The sequence below is a fragment of the Hemitrygon akajei genome, chromosome 6 (assembly GCF_048418815.1).
Source record: "Hemitrygon akajei chromosome 6, sHemAka1.3, whole genome shotgun sequence".
NCBI classification, from domain to species: Eukaryota; Metazoa; Chordata; class Chondrichthyes; order Myliobatiformes; family Dasyatidae; genus Hemitrygon; species Hemitrygon akajei.
Genome location: NC_133129.1, coordinates 185,826,806 through 185,851,994, shown reverse-complemented (window position 1 = coordinate 185,851,994; position 25,189 = coordinate 185,826,806). Strand labels below are relative to the sequence as shown.

At 45.4% G+C, this 25,189-nt stretch overlaps 1 protein-coding gene across 1 annotated transcript in view; it reads right to left on the bottom strand.

Moving 5' to 3' along the window:
- Window positions 1-8,329: 8,329 nt before the first annotated feature.
- rnf141 (ring finger protein 141) overlaps window positions 8,330-25,189 on the bottom strand; it is a 51,425-nt gene continuing 34,565 nt past the window's right edge. The window contains exons 5-6 of the mRNA XM_073049958.1: window positions 15,761-15,868; window positions 8,330-12,499 (exon numbers count right to left, since the gene is read on the bottom strand). Coding sequence (XP_072906059.1) covers window positions 12,349-12,499; window positions 15,761-15,868 — 259 coding nt within the window. The 3' untranslated portion in view covers window positions 8,330-12,348. The remainder of the gene's footprint in view (window positions 12,500-15,760; window positions 15,869-25,189) is intronic.

Genomic DNA, 25,189 nt, shown 5'->3' with positions numbered 1-25,189 from the left:
TCGCCCTGGAATGTTGTGATGACTTTTTAACCTTTTCTTAAAATCAATCTGGTTCCTTAAGGTTGTTACAGCCAAGACTGGTAGTGGGGTGAGCTCCCACTATTAAATGCTCCTAAGAGCATGCATCACAAGTAGCCGCTGACAACCCAGTCCAGCTCGTGTGGCTTAACTATTAAGCCTGGCAGACCCATTTCTACTGACAGGAGAAGGGGCAAAGACGGATACTGGTGCCTTAAAACCAATTGTTTTGGATAGATGGTCATTGTCAGCCATGGTTGGCAGCTCATCTAGTAAGGAAAACTCTGATCTTAGAACATAGAACATTACAGCACAGAAACCGGCCTTTTGGCCCTTCTTGGCTGTGCCGAACCATTTTTCTGCCTAGTCCCACTGACCTGCACCTGGCCCATATCCCTCCATACCCCTCTCATCTATGTACCTGTCCAAGTTTTTCTTAAATGTCAAAAGTGAGCCCACATTCACCACTTCATCTGGCAGCTCATTCCACACTCCCACCACTGTCTGCGTGAAGGAGCCCCCCAATGTTCCCTTTAAACCTTTCCCCCTTCACCCGTAACCCATGTCCTCTGGTTTTTTTCTCCCCTAGCCTCAGAAGGGGTCCCAATAATCTAGAAATCTGAAACCCTGCCCCCTACACCAGTTTCTCAGCCATGTGTTCATCTGCCAGAGCATCGTACTCTTAACCTCACTGGCGCAAGCAGCAATCCGGAAATTACTACCCTCAAGGTCCTGTTTTTCAACTTCCTATCATGCTCTCTGTACTCAATGTGTACCACAACATCTGGCTGATCACCCTCCCACCTCAGAATGCTGTGTATGCGATCAGAGACATCCCTGACCTTGGCACCCGGGAGGCAACAAACCATCTGGGAGTCTCTGTCACGACCACAGAACCTCCTGTCTGTACCCCTGACTATCGAGTCCCCTATCACTACTGCTCTCCTCTTCCTCCCTCCCTTCTGCACTGCAGAACCAGACTCAGTGTCAGAGATCCGGGTGCCGCAGCTTGTCACTAGTAAGCCATTCCCCCCCCAAACAGTATCCAAATCGGTATACCTGTTCTGGAGGGGAATGGCCACAGGGGAACCCTGCACTACCTGCCCTTTCCCCTTCCCTCACCTGACGGTAACCCAATTACCTGTGCCCTGTTCCTTAGGTGTAACTACCTCCCGGAAGCTACTATCTATAAACTGCTCAGTCTCCTGAATGATCCGGAGGTCATCCAGCTCCAGCTCCTGTTCCCTAACGTGGTCAGTTAGGAGCTGCAGCTGGATGCACTTCTTGCAGGTGTCGTTGTCAGGGACACCAGAGGTCTCCCTGACTTCCCACATCCTGCAAGAGGAGCATTCCAACATCCTGCCTGGCATATTCTCTAGTCTGAACAAAAAAAAGAAAACAGAAACTTACCGGAACCTACCCTCGCCTCTGCCCGTTTCCCGCCGAAGCCTGTTTGAGCAAAAGCCGTCCCACTCTGACTCAGTCCACTCCAACGATGGCCGCTATATATGGCAGTCTTTCTTTTAATCCTTGGCGCGCTACATCACGCGCCTGCACAGTCTAGCCTCTTTTTCCTGAGCTGTTAAAGAAAAAAAAGACCTTCTCTCCGTGATGCCTTCAGTCTTCCACTCTCACTATCTCAAGATAGCAAACCTGCTATCTTGCGGTTATACCCACTCATGGGGAAGGCTTCAGGAGTAAATCTTGTGAAAAAATTGAGATGGAGTCCCTAAGACAGACCAAGTTGAGTTCAACGCTGACTAGCCACTCCTGCGATGCCACTGATGCCAAACTGCATCGGATTCAATAGTCAGGGGAACTGACAGGACGTGAATGGGACACCCGGATAGTATGTTGCCTCCCAGGTGTCAGGGTCAGGGACATCTTGGATCGTGTCTACAGCATTTTGGGGGGTGGGGGAGCAGCCAGATGTCTTGGTACATATTGATACCAATGACATAGGAATTAAAAGCAATGGGGTCCTGAAGAGAGAATTTAGAGAGCTAGGCAGAAAGCTGAGAAGCAGGGCCTCCAGGATAGTAATTTCTGGATTGCTATCTGTGCCACGTGCTAGTGAGGGTAGAAACAGGATGATTTGCCGATAAATGCGTAGCTGAAAAGCTGGTGCGGGGGCAGGGCTTCAGGTTCTTGGATCATTGGGATCTCTTCTGGGGCAGGTATGATCTGTACAAAAAGGACGGGTTGCACCTAAACCAGAGGGGGACCAATGTTCTTGTGGGAGTTTCTGGGGGAAATGAGAAACGTGCAAGACAGATGTATTGCAAAATTGAAGAAACACTCAAATTGTAAACTAGTACAATTGTGGCTGATAAGGGAAGTCAAAGCTAATGTAAAAACAAAAGAGAGGGCATACAACAAAGCAAGAATTAGCAGGAAGGTGGAGGATTGGGAAACTTTTAAAAACCTAGAGAGCAACTAAAAGAATCATTAGGAGGAAGATGAACCATGAAAGCCAGCCGGCAAACAATATTAACGTGAATAGTAAAAGCTTTGTCAAGTATGTAAAAAATAAAAGATGGGAATGGATACAGGACCGCTAGAAAATGAGTCCGGAGAGATAATAACAGAGGACAAAGAAACAGCAGATGAACTGAATGGACATTTTGCATCAGTCTTCACTGTAGAAGGCACTAGCAGTGTGCCAGATGTTGTAGTGCGTGAAGGAAGAGAAGTGAGTACAGTTACTAGAAGATGCTCAAAAAGCTGAAAGACGTGACGGTACACAAGTCACCCAGATCAGATGAACTGCACCCTACTGTTCTGAAAGAGGTAGTGTCCCATTTGAAATAGGGAGCACCTTATTCAGCCGGAGAATGGTGAATCTGTGGAATGTTGCCACAGACGGCAGTGGAGGCCAGGTTGTTAAGACAGAGATAGGGATCATGCAGATGTTTCTGTAAGAAGGTGGTTTGTTATCACTGACATGTGAAATTTGATGTTTGGCGGCAGCATAGTGCAATACATAAAAGACACCATAAATCATAAGAAATATTATTAAGTGCAGTTATTAAAAATAACTAAGGCAAAAAGGGAGCAAAAATAGTGAGGTTGTGTTCCAACTGATAGGTTCTTGATTGGTAAAGGAGTTCAGGAGTATAGGGAGATGAGAAGATAGGGTCGGAAATAAAATCAGCCAATTCTTTTCCTATAGCTTATTGTTTTAATGATGAGGGAAGATTCTGGCTAGTGGATCCTTCAGTGCAGCCCCTTCAGAAGGGCATTGAGTGTACAGGATGGAATTTACAAGGCATTGGTAGGGGCACATGTGGTGTATTATGTACAGAGCTGGTCACCCTCCCATTGACAAAAAGCTGGAAAAAGTCCAAAGACTGAGGAGGCTGTTGCCAGGACTTTAGAGCCTGTGTTATGGTGAGGGGTTGAGCAGGCCAGGGCCTTTATTCCTTGGAGCATAGGGAAATTAGGTGTGACTTTATAGAGGTGAATAAAATCATGAAGGGGTATAGATAGGGTAAATGCACTCACTCTTTTCCTGGGGTTGGGAATCAAAAATTAGAGGGCATCAATATAAGGTGAGATGGGAGAGATTTAGAAAAGATCTTGAGGGGAAACCTTCTCACCCAGAGGGTGGTGGGTATATAGAATAAGCTGCCAGAGGAAGCAATGAGGACTGAGGCAGCTCCATAACAACATTTAAAAGACTTTTGGACAGATACGTGGACTGGAAAGGTTGAGAGGGATATGAATGTGTCAAATGGATGAAATCGGCTGAAGGGCCCATTTCAACACTCTCTGTGACCCTGTGTAGACAATAGACAATAGGTGCAGAAGTAGACCATTCGGCCCTTCGAGCCTGCACCGCCATTCTGAGATCATGGCTGATCATCTACTATCAATACCCAGTTCCTGCCTTGTCCCCATATCCCTTGATTCCCCTATCCATAAGATACCTATCTAGCTCCTTCTTGAAAGCATCCAGAGAATTGGCCTCCACTGCCTTCTGAGGCAGTGCATTCCACACCCCCACAACTCTCTGGAAGAAGTAGTTTTTCTTTAACTCTGTCCTAAATGACGTACCCCTTATTCTTAAACCATGCCCTCTGGTACTGGACTCTCCCAGCATCTGGAACATATTTCCTGCCTCTATCTTGTCCAATCCCTTAACAATCTCATATGTTGCAATCAGATCCCCTCTCAATCTCCTTAATTCCAGCGTGTACAAGCCCAGTTTCTCTAACCTCTCTGCATAAGACAGTCCGGACATCCCAGGAATTAACCTTGTGAATCTACCCTGCACTTCCTCTACAGCCAGGATGTCCTTCCTTAACCCTGGAGACCAAAACTGTACACAATACTCCAGGTGTGGTCTCACCAGGGTCCTGTACAAATGCAAGAGGATTTCCTTGCTCTTGTACTCAATTCCCTTTGTAATAAAGGCCAACATTCCATTAGCCTTCTTCACTGCCTGCTGCACTTGCTCATTCACCTTCAGTGACTGATGAACAAGGACTCCTAGATCTCTTTGTATTTCTCCCTTACCTAACTCTACACCGTTCAGATAATAATCTGCCTTCCTGTTCTTACTCCCAAAGTGGATAACCTCACACTTATTCACATTAAACGTCATCTACCAAGTATCTGCCCACTCACCCAGCCTATCCAAGTCACCCTGAATTCTCCTAACATCCTCATCACATGTCACACTGCCACCCAGCTTAGTATCATCAGCAAATTTGCTGATGTTATTCTCAATGCCTTCATCTAAATCATTGATGTAAATCGTAAACAGCTGTGGTCCCAATACCGAGCCCTGTGGCACCCCACTAGTCACCACCTGCCATTCCGAGAAACACCCATTCACTGTTACCCTTTGCTTTCTATCTGCCAACCAGTTTTCTATCCATGTCAATATCTTCCCCCCAATGCCATGAGCTCTGATTTTACCCACCAATCTCCTACGTGGGATCTTATCAAATGCCTTCTGAAAATCGAGGTACACTATATCCACTGGATCTCCCTTGTCCAACTTCCTGGTTACATCCTCGAAAAACTCCAACAGATTAGTCAAGCATGATTTACCCTTGGTAAATCCATGCTGGCTCAGCCCAATCCTATCACTGCTATCTAGATATGCCACTATTTCATCTTTAATAATGGACTCTAGCATCTTCCCCACTACTGATGTTAGGCTGACAGGACGATAGTTCTCTGTTTTCTCCCTCCCTCCTTTCTTAAAAAGTGGGATAACATTAGCCATTCTCCAATCCTCAGGAACTGATCCTGAATCTAAGGAACATTGGAAAATGATTACCAATGCATCTGCATTTCCAGAGCCATCTCCTTTAGTACCCTAGGATGCAGACCATCTGTATCTGGGGATTTGTCAGCCTTCAGTCCCATCAGTCTACTCATCACCGTTTCCTTCCTAATGTCAATCTGTTTCATTTCCTCTGTTACCCTATGTCCTTGGCCCATCCATACATCTGGGAGATTGCTTGTGTCTTCCCTAGTGAAGACAGATCTAAAGTACTCATTAAATTTTTCTGTCATTTCTCTGTTTCCCATAACAATTTCACCCAATTCATTCTTCAAGGGCCCAACATTGTTTTTAACTATCTTCTTTCTCTTCACATACCTAAAAAAACTTTTGCTATCCTCCTTTATATTCCTGGCTAGCTTGCGTTCGTACCTCATTTTTTCTCCCTGTATTGCCTTTTAAGTTCTGTTGTTCCTTAAAAATTTCCCAATCATCTGTCTTCCCACTCACCTTAGCTCTGTCATACTTTTTTTTAATGCTATGCAATCTCTGACTTCCTTTGTCAACCACTGTGGCCCCTTTCCCCCCTTTGAATCCTTCCTTCTCTGGGAGATGAACTGATTTTGCACCTTGTGCATTATTCCCAAGAATACCTGCCATTGCTGTTCCACTGTCTTTTCTGCTCGGATATCCGTCCATTTAACTTTGGCCAGCTCCTCCCTCATGGCTCCAGTCTCCTTTGTTCAACTGCAACACTGACACCTCTGATCTGCCCTTATCCTTCTCAAATTGCAGATAAAAACTTTATGGTCACTACCTCCTAATGGCTCCTTTACTTCAAGATCGCTTATCAAATCCTGTTCATTACATAACACTAAATCCAGAATAGCCTTGTCCCTGGTCGGCTCTTGTACAAGCTGTTCCAAGAATGCATCCCGTAGGCACTCTGCAAACTCCCTATCCTGGGGTCCAGCACCAACCTGATTCTCCCAGTTCACCTGGATGTTGAAATCCCCCATAACTACTGCGACATTACCTTTGCCACATGCCAATGTTAACTCCCAATTCAACTTCCACCCAATATCCATGCTACTGCTTGGGGGCCTGTAGACAACACCCATTAGGGTCTTTTTGCCCTTACTGTTCCTCAGTTCTATCCACACAGACTCTACTTCTCCTGATCCTCTGTCCTCCCTTGCAAAGGACTGAATCTCATTCCTCACCAACAGGGCCACCCCACCCCCTCTGCCCACATTTCTGTCCCTACGATAGCACATATACCCTTGTACATTCATTTCCCAGGTCTGATCTCCCTGCAGCCATGTCTCCGTTATCCCAACAACATCATAGTTACCCATTCGCACCTGAGCTTCAACTCATCCGCCTTATTTCTGACACTTCGTGCATTCAGATATAGAATTTTTAGCCCATTTCTCCTCTCTCTGTTTAAATCGCTGCCTATTGTGCTTAACCCAGCTCCCCGAACTCCCATTGGGCTATACGCCCCTTGAATTTTGTTGTCCTTCCTAAATTTACTTATTCTTTCTGCACATTTAACTCCATGTTCCGTCAGACCATCCCTCTGTACATGTGTCCTCCTTATCACTTGTTCCGCCTCACATTTCTCTACTACACACTTAATATTCCGGAACTGTGTAGTCCCCACCTGTCCTTTATTCTTCCTCTCGCTATCCTCTCTCACATTCTGGATCCCCGCCCCCTGCAAATTTAGTTTAAACCCCCCCCGAGCAGCACTAGCAAACTTTCCTGCAAGAATGTTAGTACTGCTCCAGTTCAGGTGTAAACCGTCCCGTCGCAAAAGATCCCACCTTCCCTGGAACAAAGCCCAATTATCTAAAAACCTGAAGCCCTCCCTCCTGCACCATCCTCTCTGCTCTACCATGGCTGATTTATTATCCTACTCCCTGTAAACTTTGACCCACTTACTAATCAAGAACCTATCAACTACTGAGATAAATATACCCAATGACTTGGCCTCCACAGCCGTCTGTGGCAATGAATTCCACAGATTCACCACCCTCTCTTATCTCATTCTAATTCATCCTCATCTCTGTTCTAAATGGACAGCCCTCTACTCTGAGGCTGTGACCTCTGGTCCTAAATTCTCCACTATAAAGAAACATCCTTTCCACATCCACAATGTAGCCCTTTCAATATTCGGTAGGTTTCAATGAGAAACACTCCCATTCTTCGAAACTCCAGTGAGTACAGGCCCAGAGACATCATCTCCAACCGAAGCTTGTGTGGAATATAACTTGCACCCCAAATGTTATACCATAAAACCACAGACAATCAATTTCCATATAGAGTCTGGACAGACGGAGTAGCATGCACAAAGGGGAAGGCTGGTTTTATCAGTTACATACCAACACAGCTGGGGGGGAGGGGGGGGGGGAGAGGAGGGGTTGTTGGGATAAGCTCTCACTCCCTTGTAAATACACCCAATGGTGTATGTCTCAAATAGGCTCTCTCAACCAAACCCAGCTTCTGGACTTCACATGGGGCTTATCTACTTACTAAGCTAAGCAAAAATTTTTCAACTGACAGGAGAAAGGGCAAAGGCGGGTTACTGGTATCTTAAAACTATTCACTTTGGGTAGATGAGACTTGTTACCCATGGTTGACAGCTCATCTAGGGGGAGGAAAACGCTGATCTCAAACCTCTGCTGCTCTGTACTTATCCCACTTAGGAGGAAGGCTTTGAGAGTAAATCTGGAGGAAAACTCCAGAGCTGGAGAGCATTAGGCAAACCTACGTTGAGTTCAACGCTGACTGGCAACTCCTCAATGCCACTGGTGCCAAAACTGTATCATTCTCTGCTGTTCGTTTAGATCCATCAGCTGCCTGGAGAAGAGAGCTTGCTGCTTGGGCAACACCAATGAAGGTCTCCCTCAGATACAAGAACATGCACATTGAAAGGCTTTGCCCACTGCCCACCAAGCAATGATCACAGGTCAGTTGACAGAGACACAGAGTAGAGCTGGGTGTGTTGTTGAAAAGTCACAGTGACCAAGTTGGTAATCAGTGAACTCTCCTTTTCCTGAAACATGAAGCTAATGAAAAAATCTTTTATTGATTTACATCCAACAAACAAAACTAATTAAAAAAATAATTTCAACAATAAAGCAAAGAACCGTCCAGAACTTTCAAAGTGTGGCAAGTTCTTCCTGCAAGTTAATGCAAATAGATGGACATTATTCAACAATAAAACTTCATCATAACTATCAGAAATACTGACATCATTAGTAGTCATTAACTTCACTATCATGCAATTAAACAGGCTCAAACCAGCTTTGAATCTCAGCAACTGAACACTTGGTTACTAAAGATCTTCAGATTAATTTGTTAGCTCTAATTCCAACAAAGGTAGCTAGCAAATGAGTCAAGGTGACTGACCACAGGTACAGAATGCATGGAGCATCCAGGGAGGGGCAGCACTTACTGTGAAGGGCTTTGTAGTGTCCACTCTGGGGAAGTTCACTCTCCTTTGGTCTCCACCGGACTCTCAGCTCTCACCTGTGGCTCCTGTTTGCATAAGATAGCAGCCACTGCTCGCTACACCGCTTCAACAAGCAGGTTAAACCAGGTGAGGGTAGCCCTAGTGAATTAGGGACATGCCTGTACCAGCATGCAAAGTCAGCTCTGGTGGACTGGGTGGATGAGAAGTACAGTGAGATCCAACCATCAGGACAGCAGTATTGCAACACTCAGTGGAGAGCAAAGGTCTTGACGAAGCACACTGTAATTTGAAAATTGCACAGATGGAGATATACTGCAAAGGTTTTTACTCCTCATGTAGGTAAGAAATAAAGTCAATTCAATTACCTATGGTCTTCCACTGCAACCAAGGAAGGCCCCACTTGTGACAACTACCCGTGCTGCTGGACCTGGACTTCCGAAGTCGAGAGAGTGGAACTGCCCCAGTGCAATGGTTTTTCCACATTAAAAACTCCCACACAGGTTTCCTGTCATTGTCAGATTCAACAGACAACCACCAAGGTGGCTGAGAAGGCTGCACCAACAAGAACAAACAACCCAGATGTCAAGCCCTGTACATTCTGCAGAAGGCTAGAGGCAAAATCTTCCATTGCTACTTGACTATGCACTATGGATATACCTGTTTATCCACATACTGACCGGGTTGTGTGCAGCCGCTCTTCCTCATTAGAAGGGAAAGGTTGAATAGGTTAGGACTTTATTCCCTAGAATGTAGACAATTGACAGGAGACTTGATTGAGGAAGGTAAATGCAAGCAGGCTTTTTCTACTGAGTTTGTTTGAGACTCGAACTAGAGGTCAAGGGTTAAGATGGAATATCTAAGGGGAACATTTTCACACAGAGGATAGTGAGCGTGTGGAACAAGCTGCCAGTGTAAGTGGTGGACGACGGTTTATTTCAACATTTAAGAAAGTTGGATAGATACAAGGATGAGAGGGGTATGGAAGGCTGTGGTCAGGGTGCAGGTCGATGGGACTAGCTAGAATAATAGCTTTCCGCATGGACAAGGTGAGCTGAAGGGCCTGCTACAACGTTCCATCTTTGGAAACCAGAACAAGCCAGAATCACTGAGCATTTAAAACAGGGACTTCAATGGCCTGCCTCTGCAGTCTGCTTGTGCAAACAGTATGTTCCAGTTTTACAAAGTAATTAATAAAGTGGCTTATGAGGACTTGGGCACAGAGGAAGTTCTAGTGTAAAGGAGTTTGGAAGATGATGATGGATGTTGTGTAGCAGTAAATCTCGACATGGCCTGTGATGAACATAGATTTGATTTGGTAGGTTTTACAGGTATTTGAATCATTTTATAAATTTATTCTTACATGTTAAAGCTGAAAGTTTCAATGATTTGACTCTTTTTCCAAGGATACAACTCATATCCTCAATATTTATTATTAGTGGTTTTCTTTTATTGTATTTCTGCAATTTAACTATTTATACTTATTTATCAATTTTGTTGTTTTTCTTTTTGTATTTGCACAATTTGTTGCCTTTTGCACACTAATTGTCTGTCTATCTTTGTGTATTTTAATTGATTCAATTGTTTCTTTGTATTTACTGTGAATGCCTGCAAGAAAATGAATCTCAGTTTTAAATGGTGACATACATGTACTTTGATAATAAATTTACTTTTAACTTTGAAAGGCAACATTGTTTTTCAAAAATGCAAAGTCATTGAAGCACTGGCACAAATGGAGTAAATATTTCTAAATTTTCCTTTTGCAGCGACTGCTATATAGAGTAATTGTGGCCGTAAATGTCAAACCAAAGCTGCTTACTGTCACAAGCTAAAGGCTACACCCACCCAGTTCATGGACTGTTTGTCCCACTCCCATCATGGAGAGGCTACGTAGCATCCACACCAAGTCAACCAGACTCAAAAACAGTTACTTTCCCCAAGCAGTAAAGCTGATCAACACCTCCACCCACTAACCCACCCCTCCACACCCCCAAACACCACTACTTCATCATTTCCTGTCAGTCACCTTATGTACAGACACTCCTGTGCCCAGCGTCACTTTACGGACACACAATGTACATAAGCTATCTTATGTATTTATCTATATTGTGTTTTTTATAATTGTTTTCTTTATCTTGTGTTTTTTTTTAATGTTGCATCGGATTCAGAGTAACAATTATTTTGTTCTCCTTTACATTTGTGCACAGGAAATGACATTAAAGAGTCCTGAATTATTCACCGTCACTCGTAGCTTCCTCAGAGAACCTGCCCCACACTAAATACTGTCACAAGACACAGTGCTAGCTGACCTATGTTTAGGAAAATCTAGCAGCATCCTGACATGTCTTTTGAAAGCATCATTTATAATCCATTCAGCATAATCAGCTGTTAAATCACCATTGTATTCTGTTCTGCTTCAGTTAATTCCAACCACAGGTCTCCATGTTCTGGTCTCCCCATTATAGGAAGGATATCAAGGCTTTGGAAAGGGCGCACGAGAGGCTTACCAGGATGCTACCTGGATTAGAGAAGTTGGACAGACTTCGAGTCGTTTTCTCCGAGTGGTGGAGGCTGAGGTGGGGATCTAATAGGGAGTTTATAAGATTATGAGAGGCATAGATAGAGTAGACAGACAGTATCTTTTTTCCCCCCCAGAGTTTAAATGTCTAACACCAGAGAGCATGCATTTAAGATGAGAGTGGATAATTTCAAAGGAGATGTCTGGGGTGTGGTAGAGGCAGATACATTAGAGACTTTTAAGAGACGTTTAGACAAGCACATGAATGTGAGGAAAATGGAGGGATCTGGGCATTGTGTATGCAGGAGAGATTAGTTTAGCTGGCCGTTTGATTACTAATTTGTTTGGTTCAGCACAACATTGAGGGTCGAAGGGCCTGTTCCTGTGCTGTACTGTTCTATCCCAGTTAGGATGATTGCTAGGAAAATCACAGCCCAGTAATTGAATCTCACTGCAATGATTAACTCAAGCACAAATACAGGATTAACTGCTTTGTTTTCAGGAGATTAACATATCTATTCACATGAAGTCACATGGTGACGCTTATCGAAAGAACAAGTAAAATAATAGGGAGTGCTAAAGGTGGCTTTGCCACGTTGGGCACAATGCATGTTTGCCAAACCTTTAGTCTCTTTACCAAAGCACAACAAAAAAAATCACAGCCAGCCTGTAATCTGCTTTAGCTCACAATCAAACTGTCAGGTCAAAAAAAATCAAAAGTGATCCAATATACAAAGGCCCCAGGGCTCAGAATCCATGGTAGATGATTTATGTGTAGAAGAAACTATTTGTAAACTCCATGGTCAGTCCCAAACCCGGCTGCGAAAGGAGGAGGGTTGAGCATGGGCTAGCAATCCCATCCCGTATAATCCCAATGCTACAGAAACTCCAACAGAAGCTCCAAAGACCTCATCCCTGGGAGAGGAAGGATCTTCACCTAGAAGACATTAAGTAGCTACAGGGCCGACCAACCTTCAGCCCAGGACAGAGGACTCTGGCGAGCTGCTGTTGTCAGTCTGTGCCCCAGTAAATGCGATGGACTTAAAAAGGAGACGACCAGTTGCAAGTAGTCTGTGGGGCAAACAGCTCCTGTGAGTCTTAAGGCTTGTGGGGATGCCCAGCCTCGTCCGCTATTTTGAGGATGTAGCTGGCAACATCTTCTTCGGTTGGGGCATCAGATACCACCCAGGAGTCGCCGGCCTCTTTCACCTGCAGTCGGCAAATAGGGCAGTTCCGGTTGTGATCACTCCTGCCACAGAGAAAGGAAACAAGCTCTCAGTCTCACTGTTAACAGGGAAGGTTTTCTCTCCCTCCTGGGTAGCCTGGCACACAGAGTTATAAATAGTGACAACACATCCTCACAAAATGCAGGAGGAACTCAGGAAGTCACACAGCAACTATGAAGAGGAACAAAGAGTCAGCGAACAAAGTTTCAGATCCTGAAGAAGAGCCTTGGCCCTTAGTGCTGCACCACCAGCAACCCAACTGAATCCTAGCCTAATCATGGGACAATTTATAATGACCAATTAATCTTCTAACCAAAACGTCTTTAGAATGTGGGAGGAAACTCATATATTCCGCGGGACGACACAGAAACTCCTTACAGAGGACACTGGGATTGAACTCTGAACTGCAATGACACTGCACTACTGTGGCACCTGGTTATCTTTGGTGAGTTTGGGGTTATCTTACTGCATAAAAGGTGCTACATAAATGCACAATGACTCATGCAGCCTTAGGTCCTGATGACGGGTCTCAACCCGAAATGTCTCCTCTTTTCTCCCTCCGTAGATACTGCATGACCTGCAGAGTTCCTCCAGCATTTTGTGTGTGTTGCTCTGTAGAATCTCTTGTGCTTACAACATTCCCTCCGCACCTTGTCTGGTTCGGCGCATTCAGAGACAACAGTGGTTTTCAGTCTGGCTACATTTCAGTTTTAAAGTTCCTTTATCTCCTTCATCTCCAGAGATTCTACAACCCTGAATGTCTCTGCATTCTTCCAGTTCAAGTGTATTACAGATCCCTGATCATTTCAGCCTTAGCAACAGTGCCATTCAGTTGTCTTGTGTCCTAAGCTCTGAAGTTCCTGCCCAGCCTTTGAGTATAGTGTTCAGTTCTGGTCCTCTCAGTATAGGAAGGATGTGGAAACCTTAGACAGGGCACAGAGGAGATCTACGAGGATGCCATCTGGATTAGAGAGCATGTCTTATGAGGATAGGTTGGACAAGCTTGGGTTTTCTCTCTTTGGAGTGAAGGAGATTGAGAGAAGACTTGTTGGAGGTGTATAAGATGATAAAAGAGGCATAGATCAAGTGAATAGCCAGAGTTTGTCCCTCCCCCCACAGTGGGAATGGCTAATACGAAAGGACATAATTTAAGGCAATTGGAGGAAAGTATTGGGGGGGGGGGGGGGGGGGAGTCAGAGGGAAATGTTTTCCAAAGAGAGTGGTGGGTGTGTGGAATGTCCTGCCAGGAGTGGTGTAGAAGCATTAGGGGCATTTAAGAAACTTTTAGATAGGCACATGGATGACAGAAAAATGGAGGACAATGTAGGAGGGAAGGATTAGATTGATGTTGGAAGGAGGTTAAAAGGTCTACGATGCTGTAGCGTTCTCTGTTCTATAAATTTGCCCTTTTGGTCTAAACTTTCTTAACAGCTCCTTTGGATGGCTTTGTGTCCATTTTTTATCATCTCCTGTGAAAAATCTTGGGACATTTTATTCTATTTAAGGTGCTACCTAAATGCACAGTGACTCATGCAGCCTCAGACTAGTCACCAGGTTCCCCTCAGTTAATGGTAGGGATCCATGGCATAAAAATCATCCTGAACTAGTGGATAATTCATTAGTCAATAAACTAGATGACTCATAAATCCAAAACTGTACAAGCTGCCCAAACAGAAGGCACTTGAGAACTGAGCATAGAAATATGTCCAGAGCAGCTTTGTCCTACTCTGGCAAAGGCCCATGCAGTAAATCTACTGACTTTTCTGCCAACAGATTCCAGGCAGGCACAGTCCCTGGTCTCAGCGGTGCTTCTGGCTTATGTCCTGGGACTTTGAAGGTCAAAACTACTGTTGACAGATCTTTAGACATGATATCAGGCTACGAGGTTACTAACTAAATTCAAATTAATGAGTTGTATTTACATAGAGCATTTAACCAAAGAAAAAAAATGCAAAGTGGCATAACTTTAACTAATTCGGAACATTGCTGCTAGACTTTTAACAAAAACCAGGATGAGGGAACACATTACTCCTCTGTCCTAGCTACTTTGCACTAGCTTCTTGCATCTTTTGGAATTGATTTCATAGTTCTTTTACCACTTTTTAAAGTTATTGTTTGGGACATCACAGAATCATTTTCAGCAAAAACTGTAGGTAGACAGAGTCGTAAAGAATACTTTAGACTCATTGGCCTTCATAAATCAAAGTACTGAGTACAGGAGTTAGGATGTTGAAGGTGATGAGGGTTAATTTGGAGTATTGTGTCCAGTTCTGCTTATCTTGCTACAGGAAAGATATCAATAAGATTGAAAGAGCGCAGAGAAATTTTACACGAACATTGCCAGGACCTGAGGACCTGCTGATTAGGAAAAGGTTAAATAGCTTGGGACTTCCCTGGAGCGTAGGAGGATAAGGGGAGATTTGATTGAGGTATACAAAATTATGAGTGGTATAGATAGGGTAAATGCAAGTTGGCTTTTTCCACTGAGGTTGGGTGAGACTTGAACTACAGGTCAAGGGTTAAGGGTGAAAGGTGAAATGCTTAAGGCGAACTTCTTCATTCAGGGTTGTGAGAGTGTGGAATCAGTTGCCAGCAGAAGAGGTGAATCTGGGTTTAATTTCACCATTTAAGAGAAATTTGGGTAAATACATGGATGGGAGAGGTATGTAAGGCTACAGACCAGGTGCATGTCGATGGGATTAGGTAGATTAAGAGTTTGACATGAACTAGCTGGACTGAAAGGCCTGTTTCTGTGCTGTAGTGTTCTATGTCTCTATGAGTGCAACATGCATTGTACAACATGGAGGAACTCAGCAGGTCAGGAAGCATCTATGGAGAGGAAGAAACAATCAATGTCTGCTTTGCCATTCTATCATGGTTCCCTCCCGACCCCATTCTCCTGCTTCTCTTCATAACCTTTGATGGCTTGACTGATCAAGAACCTTTCAACCTCCACTTTAAATATATCCAATGACCTGATTTCCAAAACTGACTGTGACAATGAATTCCACAGATTCATCACTGTCCGGCTAAAGAAATTCCTCTTATCTCTGTTCTAAATGTATATCTTTCTATTCTGAGGCTGTGCCCTCTGGTCTTGGACTCCCACACTATAGGAAACATCCTCTCCATGTCCACTCCATCTAGGCCTTCTCCTTAACTGGACAGGACAGGATGGGCCTTACTTGTCCCTGTCCTACTGCAATACCCACCAGTGCGATGGGCTAGTTAATCCATGTCGACACTCAAGAAGGCAGCTGCACCTGGAAGCTGAATCAACTCACCATTTGTCAATGCACTTCTGGCAGAAGCTGTGAGTACAGGGGAGAATGAGGTCTGCTCGACCGTCCATACAGATACAGCACTCTTCTTCATCAGTCATCTCCTTAATCCTACAACAAAAATACGTGACATTGAGGTTATTTCAATCAAACACACAATTTAATGCAAGCAGCCTTTTTCCACTGAGATTGGGTGGGATTACAACCAGAGGTCATGGGTTAAAGGTGAAGGGTGAAATGTCTAATGGGAACATGAGGAGGAACTTCTTCACTTAGAAAGTGTTGAGAGTGTGGAAGAAGTTGCCAGCAGTGGTGTTAGATGTGAGTTTGATTTCAATATTTCAGAGAAATTTTGAAAGGTACACGAATAGTCCTCCATGAGATCAAACCATGAGTTCTCCTTTACTACAGGGAATAAGATCCACTGGACACAATACACCAAGTGCAGCCGCACAAACAACTTATATAACTGCAACTCTGAAACTCGATGCCCTGACTGATGAAGGCCAGCATGCTAAACATCATCTTCACCAGCCTGTCTGCTTGCACGGCCACTTTCAATGAACTGTGCACTTGTACTCCCAGCTCCCTCTGTTCCACAACACTCCGCAGTGAGCTGACATTCACCGTATAGGTCCCAGCTCCCTCTGTTCCACGACACTCCTCAGTGAGCTGACATTCACTTGTACTCCCAGCTCCCTCTGTTCCACGACACCCCTCAGTGAGCTGACATACACTTGTACTCCCAGCTCCCTCTGTTCCACGACACCCCTCAGTGAGCTGACATTCACTTGTACTCCCAGCTCCCTCTGTTCCACGACACTCCTCAGTGAGCTGACATTCACTTGTACTCCCAGCTCCCTCTGTTCCACGACACTCCTCAGTGAGCTGACACTCACTTGTACTCCCAGCTCCCTCTGTTCCACGACACCCCTCAGTGAGCTGACATTCACTTGTACTCCCAGCTCCCTCTGTTCCACGACAGTCCTCAGTGAGCTGACATTCACTTGTACTCCCAGCTCCCTCTGTTCCACGACACCCCTCAGTGAGCTGACATTCACTTGTACTCCCAGCTCCCTCTGTTCCACGACACCCCTCAGTGAGCTGACATTCACTTGTACTCCCAGCTCCCTCTGTTCCACGACACCCCTCAGTGAGCTGACATTCACTTGTACTCCCAGCTCCCTCTGTTCCACGACACCCCTCAGTGAGCTGACATTCACTTGTACTCCCAGCTCCCTCTGTTCCACGACACCCCTCAGTGAGCTGACATTCACTTGTACTCCCAGCTCCCTCTGTTCCACGACACCCCTCAGTGAGCTGACATTCACTTGTACTCCCAGCTCCCTCTGTTCCACGACACCCCTCAGTGAGCTGACATTCACTTGTACTCCCAGCTCCCTCTGTTCCACGACACCCCTCAGTGAGCTGACATTCACTTGTACTCCCAGCTCCCTCTGTTCCACGACACCCCTCAGTGAGCTGACATTCACTTGTACTCCCAGCTCCCTCTGTTCCACGACACCCCTCAGTGAGCTGACATTCACTTGTACTCCCAGCTCCCTCTGTTCCACGACACCCCTCAGTGAGCTGACATTCACTTGTACTCCCAGCTCCCTCTGTTCCACGACACCCCTCAGTGAGCTGACATTCACTTGTACTCCCAGCTCCCTCTGTTCCACGACACCCCTCAGTGAGCTGACATTCACTTGTACTCCCAGCTCCCTCCGTTCCACGACACCCCTCAGTGAGCTGACATTCACTTGTACTCCCAGCTCCCTCCGTTCCACGACACCCCTCAGTGAGCTGACATTCACTTGTACTCCCAGCTCCCTCCGTTCCACGACACCCCTCAGTGAGCTGACATTCACTTGTACTCCCAGCTCCCTCCGTTCCACGACACCCCTCAGTGAGCTGACATTCACTTGTACTCCCAGCTCCCTCTGTTCCACGACACCCCTCAGTGAGCTGACATTCACTTGTACTCCCAGCTCCCTCTGTTCCACGACACCCCTCAGTGAGCTGACATTCACTTGTACTCCCAGCTCCCTCTGTTCCACAACACTCCTCAGTGAGCTGACATTCACTTGTACTCCCAGCTCCCTCTGTTCTACGACACCCCTCAGTGAGCTGACATTCACTTGTACCCCCAGCTTCCTGTTCCACGACACTCCTCAGTGAGCTGACATTCACTTGTACTCCCAGCTCCCTCTGTTCCACGACACCCCTCAGTGAGCTGACATACACTTGTACTCCCAGCTCCCTCTGTTCCACGACACTCCTCAGTGAGCTGACATTCACTTGTACTCCCAGCTCCCTCTGTTCCACGACACTCCTCAGTGAGCTGACACTCACTTGTACTCCCAGCTCCCTCTGTTCCACAACACCCCTCAGTGAGCTGACATTCACTTGTACTCCCAGCTCCCTCTGTTCCACGACACCCCTCAGTGAGCTGACATTCACTTGTACTCCCAGCTCCCTCTGTTCCACGACAGTCCTCAGTGAGCTGACATTCACTTGTACTCCCAGCTCCCTCTGTTCCACGACACCCCTCAGTGAGCTGACATTCACTTGTACTCCCAGCTCCCTCTGTTCCACAACACCCCTCAGTGAGCTGACATACACTTGTACTCCCAGCTCCCTCTGTTCCACACTCCTCAGTGAGCTGACATTCATTTGTACTCCCAGCTCCCTCTGTTCCACGACACCCCTCAGTGAGCTGACATTCACTTGTACTCCCAGCTCCCTCTGTTCCACAACACTCCTCAGTGAGCTGACATTCACTTGTACTCCCAGCTCCCTCCGTTCCACGACACCCCTCAGTGAGCTGACATTCACTTGTACTCCCAGCTCCCTCCGTTCCACGACACCCCTCAGTGAGCTGACATTCACTTGTACTCCCAGCTCCCTCTGTTCCACAACACCCCTCAGTGAGCTGACATTCACTTGTACTCCCAGCTCCCTCTGTTCCACGACACTCCTCAGTGAGCTGACATTCACTTGTACTCCCAGCTCCCTCTGTTCCACGACACTCCTCAGTGAGCTGACACTCACTTGTACTCCCAGCTCCCTCTGTTCCACAACACCCTCAGTGAGCTGACATTCACTTGTACTCCCAGCTCCCTCTGTTCCACGACAGTCCTCAGTGAGCTGACATTCACTTGTACTCCCAGCTCCCTCTGTTCCACGACAGTCCTCAGTGAGCTGACATTCACTTGTACTCCCAGCTCCCTCTGTTCCACGACACCCCTCAGTGAGCTGACATTCACTTGTACTCCCAGCTCCCTCTGTTCCACGACACCCCTCAGTGAGCTGACATTCACTTGTACTCCCAGCTCCCTCTGTTCCTCGACACCCCTCAGTGAGCTGACATTCACTTGTACTCCCAGCTCCCTCTGTTCCACGACACCCCTCAGTGAGCTGACATTCACTTGTACTCCCAGCTCCCTCTGTTCCACGACACCCCTCAGTGAGCTGACATTCACTTGTACTCCCAGCTCCCTCTGTTCCACGACACCCCTCAGTGAGCTGACATTCACTTGTACTCCCAGCTCCCTCTGTTTCACAACACTCCTCAGTGAGCTGACATTCACCGTATATGTCCCAGCTCCCTCTGTTCCACGACACTCCTCATTGAGCTGACATTCACTTGTACTCCCAGCTCCCTCTGTTCCACAACACCCCTCAGTGAGCTGACATTCACTTGTACTCCCAGCTCCCTCTGTTCCACAACACCCCTCAGTGAGCTGACAATCACTTGTACTCCCAGCTCCCTCTGTTCCACAACACTCCTCAGTGAGCTGACATTCACTTGTACTCCCAGCTCCCTCTGTTCCACGACACCCCTCAGTGAGCTGACATTCACTTGTACTCCCAGCTCCCTCTGTTCCACAACACTCCTCAGTGAGCTGACATTCACTTGTACTCCCAGCTCCCTCTGTTCCACGACACTCCTCAGTGAGCTGACATTCACTTGTACTCCCAGCTCCCTCTGTTCCACGACACTCCTCAGTGAGCTGACATTCACTTGTACTCCCAGCTCCCTCTGTTCCACGACAGTCCTCAGTGAGCTGAAATTCACTTGTACTCCCAGCTCCCTCTGTTCCACAACAGTCCTCAGTGAGCTGACATTCACTTGTACTCCCAGCTCCCTCTGTTCCACGACACCCCTCAGTGAGCTGACATTCACTGTATAGGTCCCAGCTCCCTCTGTTCCACGACACCCCTCAGTGAGCTGACATTCACCGTATAGGTCCCAGCTCCCTCTGTTCCACTACACTCCTCAGTGAGCTGACATTCACTTGTACTCCCAGCTCCCTCTGTTCCACAACACTCCTCAGTGAGCTGACATTCACTGTATAGGTCCCAGCTCCCTCTGTTCCACGACACCCCTCAGTGAGCTGACATTCACTGTATAGGTCCCAGCTCCCTCTGTTCCAGAACACTCCTCAGTGAGCTGACATTCACTGTATAGGTCCCAGCTCCCTGTTCCACGACACCCCTCAGTGAGCTGACACTCACTTGTACTCCCAGCTCCCTCTGTTCCACAACACTCCTCAGTGAGCTGACATTCACTTGTATTCCCAGCTCCCTCTGTTCCACAACACTCCTCAGTGAGCTGACATTCACTTGTACTCCCAGCTCCCTCTGTTCCACAACACTCCTCAGTGAGCTGACATTCACTTGTACTCCCAGTTCCCTCTGTTCCACGACACTCCTCAGTGAGCTGACACTCACTTGTACTCCCAGCTCCCTCTGTTCCACAACACTCCTCAGTGAGCTGACATTCACTTGTACTGCCAGCTCCCTCTGTTCCACGACACCCCTCAGTGAGCTGACACTCACTTGTACTCCCAGCTCCCTCTGTTCCACAACACTCCTCAGTGAGCTGACACTCACTTGTACTCCCAGCTCCCGCTTCCATTCGTCCCTGGGTTGAAGGTGGAATTATTAACATCGATCATAGAACACTACAGCAAAACAGTCTCTTCAGCCTTTCAGCACACAATGTTGTGCTGACCTTCTAACCTACTTTAAAGTCAGTCTAACACTTTTTCTACCATCCTTGTGTCTACCTAGGAGTTTCTTAAATGACCCTAATGTACCAGCCCTGGCTGGGCATCCAGACAATCACCACTCTGTGTAAAAAAACCTCTGATGTATAAAGTTGTTCCCAGGTGTAGGCTATCTTCTTGGTGTAACCCTTCCCTCCAACATACACACCCCACATACTTTCATCCAGTCACCTTAAAATTACGCCCTCATCTATTAGCCATTTCCACCCTGGGAAAGTCTCGGGCTGTCCATTCAATCTATATCTCTTATTATCTCGTACACCTATCAAGTCACCCCTCATCCTCCTTCCCTCCAAAGAGAAAACCTCTGGCTCACTTAACCTACCCTCAATAAGATATGCTCTTCAATATAGGCAGCATTCTGATAAATGTCCTCTGCAACTTCTCTAAAGCTCCCACATCCTTCTTATAATTAGGCAACCAGAATTGTCCCTAAAATGGGTCAAACCCCAACTGCAAAAGGAGGGGGGACCATGGAGCTAACAATGCATCCCGTAAAAACCCAGAGCTACAGAAACGCCAACAGATGATCCAAACACCTCATCCCTGGGAGAAGAAGCTTGAAAGACTGGCCCAGGTATCCTGCCATCAGCAGCCTATGCCCCAGTAGGGGTGATGGGCTTAACAACAACAGAAGTAAATGTAAGGAATTTAGAGAGAATAGTGGGAGGGAAAACTAGCTGAGGAACAGGATTGTTGTGAGACAGCATGGATTCAACATCTCCTGGCACAGGCAGATCCCAATGCTCCAGAGTCCACAAAGATACAGTGGTGGATCAGAGATTTCCCCAGTTTCTTTTTCACTGTGTAAAATGCACTGTGTAATGTTCAAGTTCAAATTTATTGTCCTCTGACTGTACATATATACAACCCAACAAAACCACGTTCCTCCGGACCACGGTCACCCACAATACATATATACAACCCAACGAAACAACGTTCCTCTGGACCACGGTCACCCACAATACATATATACAACCCAACAAAACCACGTTCCTCCGGACCACGGTCACCCACAATACATATATACAACCCAACGAAACAACGTTCCTCTGGACCACGGTCACCCACAATACATATATACAACCCAACAAAACCACGTTCCTCCGGACCCCAGTCACCCACAATACATATATACAACCCAACGAAACAACGTTCCTCCGGACCCCAGTCACCCACAATACATATATACAACCCAACGAAACAACGTTCCTCCGGACCCCAGTCACCCACAATACATATATACAACCCAACGAAACAACGTTCCTCTGGACCATGGTCACCCACAATACATATATACAACCCAATGAAACAACGTTCCTCTGGACCACGGTCACCCACAATACATATATACAACCCAACGAAACAACGTTCCTCAGGACCCCAGTCACCCACAATACATATATACAACCCAACGAAACAACGTTCCTCCGGACCCCCGTCACCCACAATACATATATACAACCCAACGAAACAACGTTCCTCTGGACCACGGTCTCCCACAATACATATATACAACCCAACGAAACAACGTTCCTCTGGACCACGGTCACCCACAATACATATATACAACCCAACGAAACAACGTTCCTCTGGACCACCGTCACCCACAATACATATATACAACCCAACGAAACAACGTTCCTCCGGACCCCAGTCACCCACAATACATATATACAACCCAACGGAACAACATTCCTCCAGACCCCAGTCACCCACAATACATATATAACACACACAGCACACAAACCAAAATATTACAAGTTAAAAAAATATAATTCAAAATGCAAGTAGCACACAGTACCGGTAGACAGTCAGTACATATTTCACCACATACAACCCGAGTGAGATCCATTTTCCTGTGGGCATACACAACGAATCTATAGAATAGTAACTATAACAGCATCAATGAAAGATCAACCAGAACGCAGAAGACAACACACTGTGCAAATGCAAATATAAATATAATGCTGCTTTCCTACAACAGTGTTTCATATAGATGTGCTCAATGGTTGGAAGGACTTTACCCATGTGGTACTGGGCTGTATCCACTACTTTTTTGAAGATTTTCTGTTCAAAGGCATTGGTGTATCCATACCAGGCTTTGTTGCAGTCTTTACTCTCCTCCATGCAGTTATACAAGTTCGTCAAAGATTTAAATACCGGGGGACATCACGTGATGACGTAGGATCGAGACGCAGGGACCCAGCTCTCCCGTAAAAAGTTAATAAATTAATGTTTAAATGAAGAAAAGTTAGTCAATACTTTCTGAAAGTTACTTATAAACGACTCCGGACTGTGTCAAGCTATGCCTCAAGGAAGGAAGATGAAGAAAACTAATACCGAGAAGACTACGCAAGTTGGAACAAGAACAAGGCCCACGTCTACCAAGGAACCGTGGTCTCAGGTACATTATATCACCGGCGATACGGAACAGGAGACTGTGGCAACATTGGCCACTTCCAAAGGAAAAGACCATCGTGAACTGTGCAAACGCGAAGGATGGAGCATGCGCAAACGGGAGCAACAAGAACTACAAAGCCCAGCTACCACTGCAATTGAAAGTGATAGCGAATCGGAGGGAGAGTCAAAACTCTCGGAAGGATCAGATGAAGAAGGAGTTAAAAGTCCTTCTAGAAATATAGAAAAGACTTTGAGGCAAATAATGCGTAAATTAGACACATTAAAAGTAATTAAAAATAATCAAAAAATACTCGGAAAAAAAATGACCAATATGGAGATTATGCTTGATAAAATGACAAAGAGACAGGAAAAAATGGAAAAAAGAATTACGGACTTGGAAACTACAACGGAAGACACGGTTGAAAGAATGGACAAAATGGAAAAGGAAAATACTGCTTGGACATCAGAAAGAAAACAATTTATGGAAAAAATTGATAAGCTTGAAAATCTCAGTAGACGAAATAATATTAAAATTGTTGGACTTAAAGAAGATATAGAAGGAGAAGATCCAATAATTTTTTTTCAAAAATGGATCCCTGAAAAATTGGAAATGGAAAGAGAAACTCCAATTGAGATTGAAAGGGCGCATAGATCTTTAAGGTCAAGACCTCGAGCTGATCAAAACCCACGATCAATTTTGATAAAATGCTTACGATACCAAGACAAAGAAAAGATCCTGAAGGCTGCTGCCCAAAGTGCCAAAAATAGAAACGGGCCACTGATGATAGCAGGGAAACCAGTTCTTTTTTATCCTGATATAAGTTACAACCTGTTGAAGAGAAAAAAGGAATTTAACCCAGCGAAAAAAGCCTTATGGGAAAAGGGTTATAAATTTACAATGCGTCACCCAGCAACACTGATAATTTTTTTGGAGGAGGGAAAATTTTTTTTTTCCGATTATCGAAAAGCGGAGGAGTTTGTACAAGAACTTCCATCTATTCGCTAATTACACATAGAGGCTTCCAAACGTAATGGATTAAAGATGAAGATAGACCCAACGAACAGAAGTGATGGACATTTATGGATATTATAGAAGAGAAAAGCAAAATTTTAGAAATACTAAATGAGAATAGTATTTTTTTGTTCTCTTCTTATACATATACTTTTTTATGTTGCGGGGGGGGGGGCTGGGGAGCTTTGGATCGGTTACTGCGGGATTCACGTGTGTAATCATGGCGGTTGCCATGACCCGTACAGCAGAGGGGGGGTAATGTTGTGTTTTTTTTCCACAACATTAGTAGGGGGGTATTTTGTTTTTTTTTCTTTATATTTTAATTTTTTTCTATCTTTTTGCCTGGATGATTGGTGGGGGACACACATAGCAACATGGAGATTTTTATAAAGATTTCCCAGGATACCACGAAAGTGGAAAGATTAGGTATTATTATAGATTGGAGCAATATAATTAAAAAAATAATGACTAATCTACTAAATTTTTTAAGTTTTAATGTTAATGGGCTTAATGGGCCAGTAAAAAGAAAAAGAATTTTAACATATATTAAAAAAAATGAGAACTCCGTGGAGCATGTGGGGATCTTCCAACATCCAGGCATTCCCTTTTTTTTTCTTTCTTATTTTTTTAATAGGGATGTTGGGGGGGAGGGGTTAAGGGGAGGGGGGCTGGGTAACACGTTTTTTTTCATGCACATTTATTCTGTAACTATTTGAAAACAATTAAAAAAAGTTTTAGAAGGGGAAAAAAAAAAGATTTAAATGCCATTCTGAATCTCTGCAAACTCCGAAGGAAGTCAAGGCGATGCCGTGCTTTCTTTGCAATAGCACTTAACATACTGGGCCCATGATAGGTACTCTGATATAGTAACATGCAAGAATTGAAAACTCACTGTCCCACTGTCCTAGTGACGAGAACCTGGCGGTATTCATTAGTTTCATA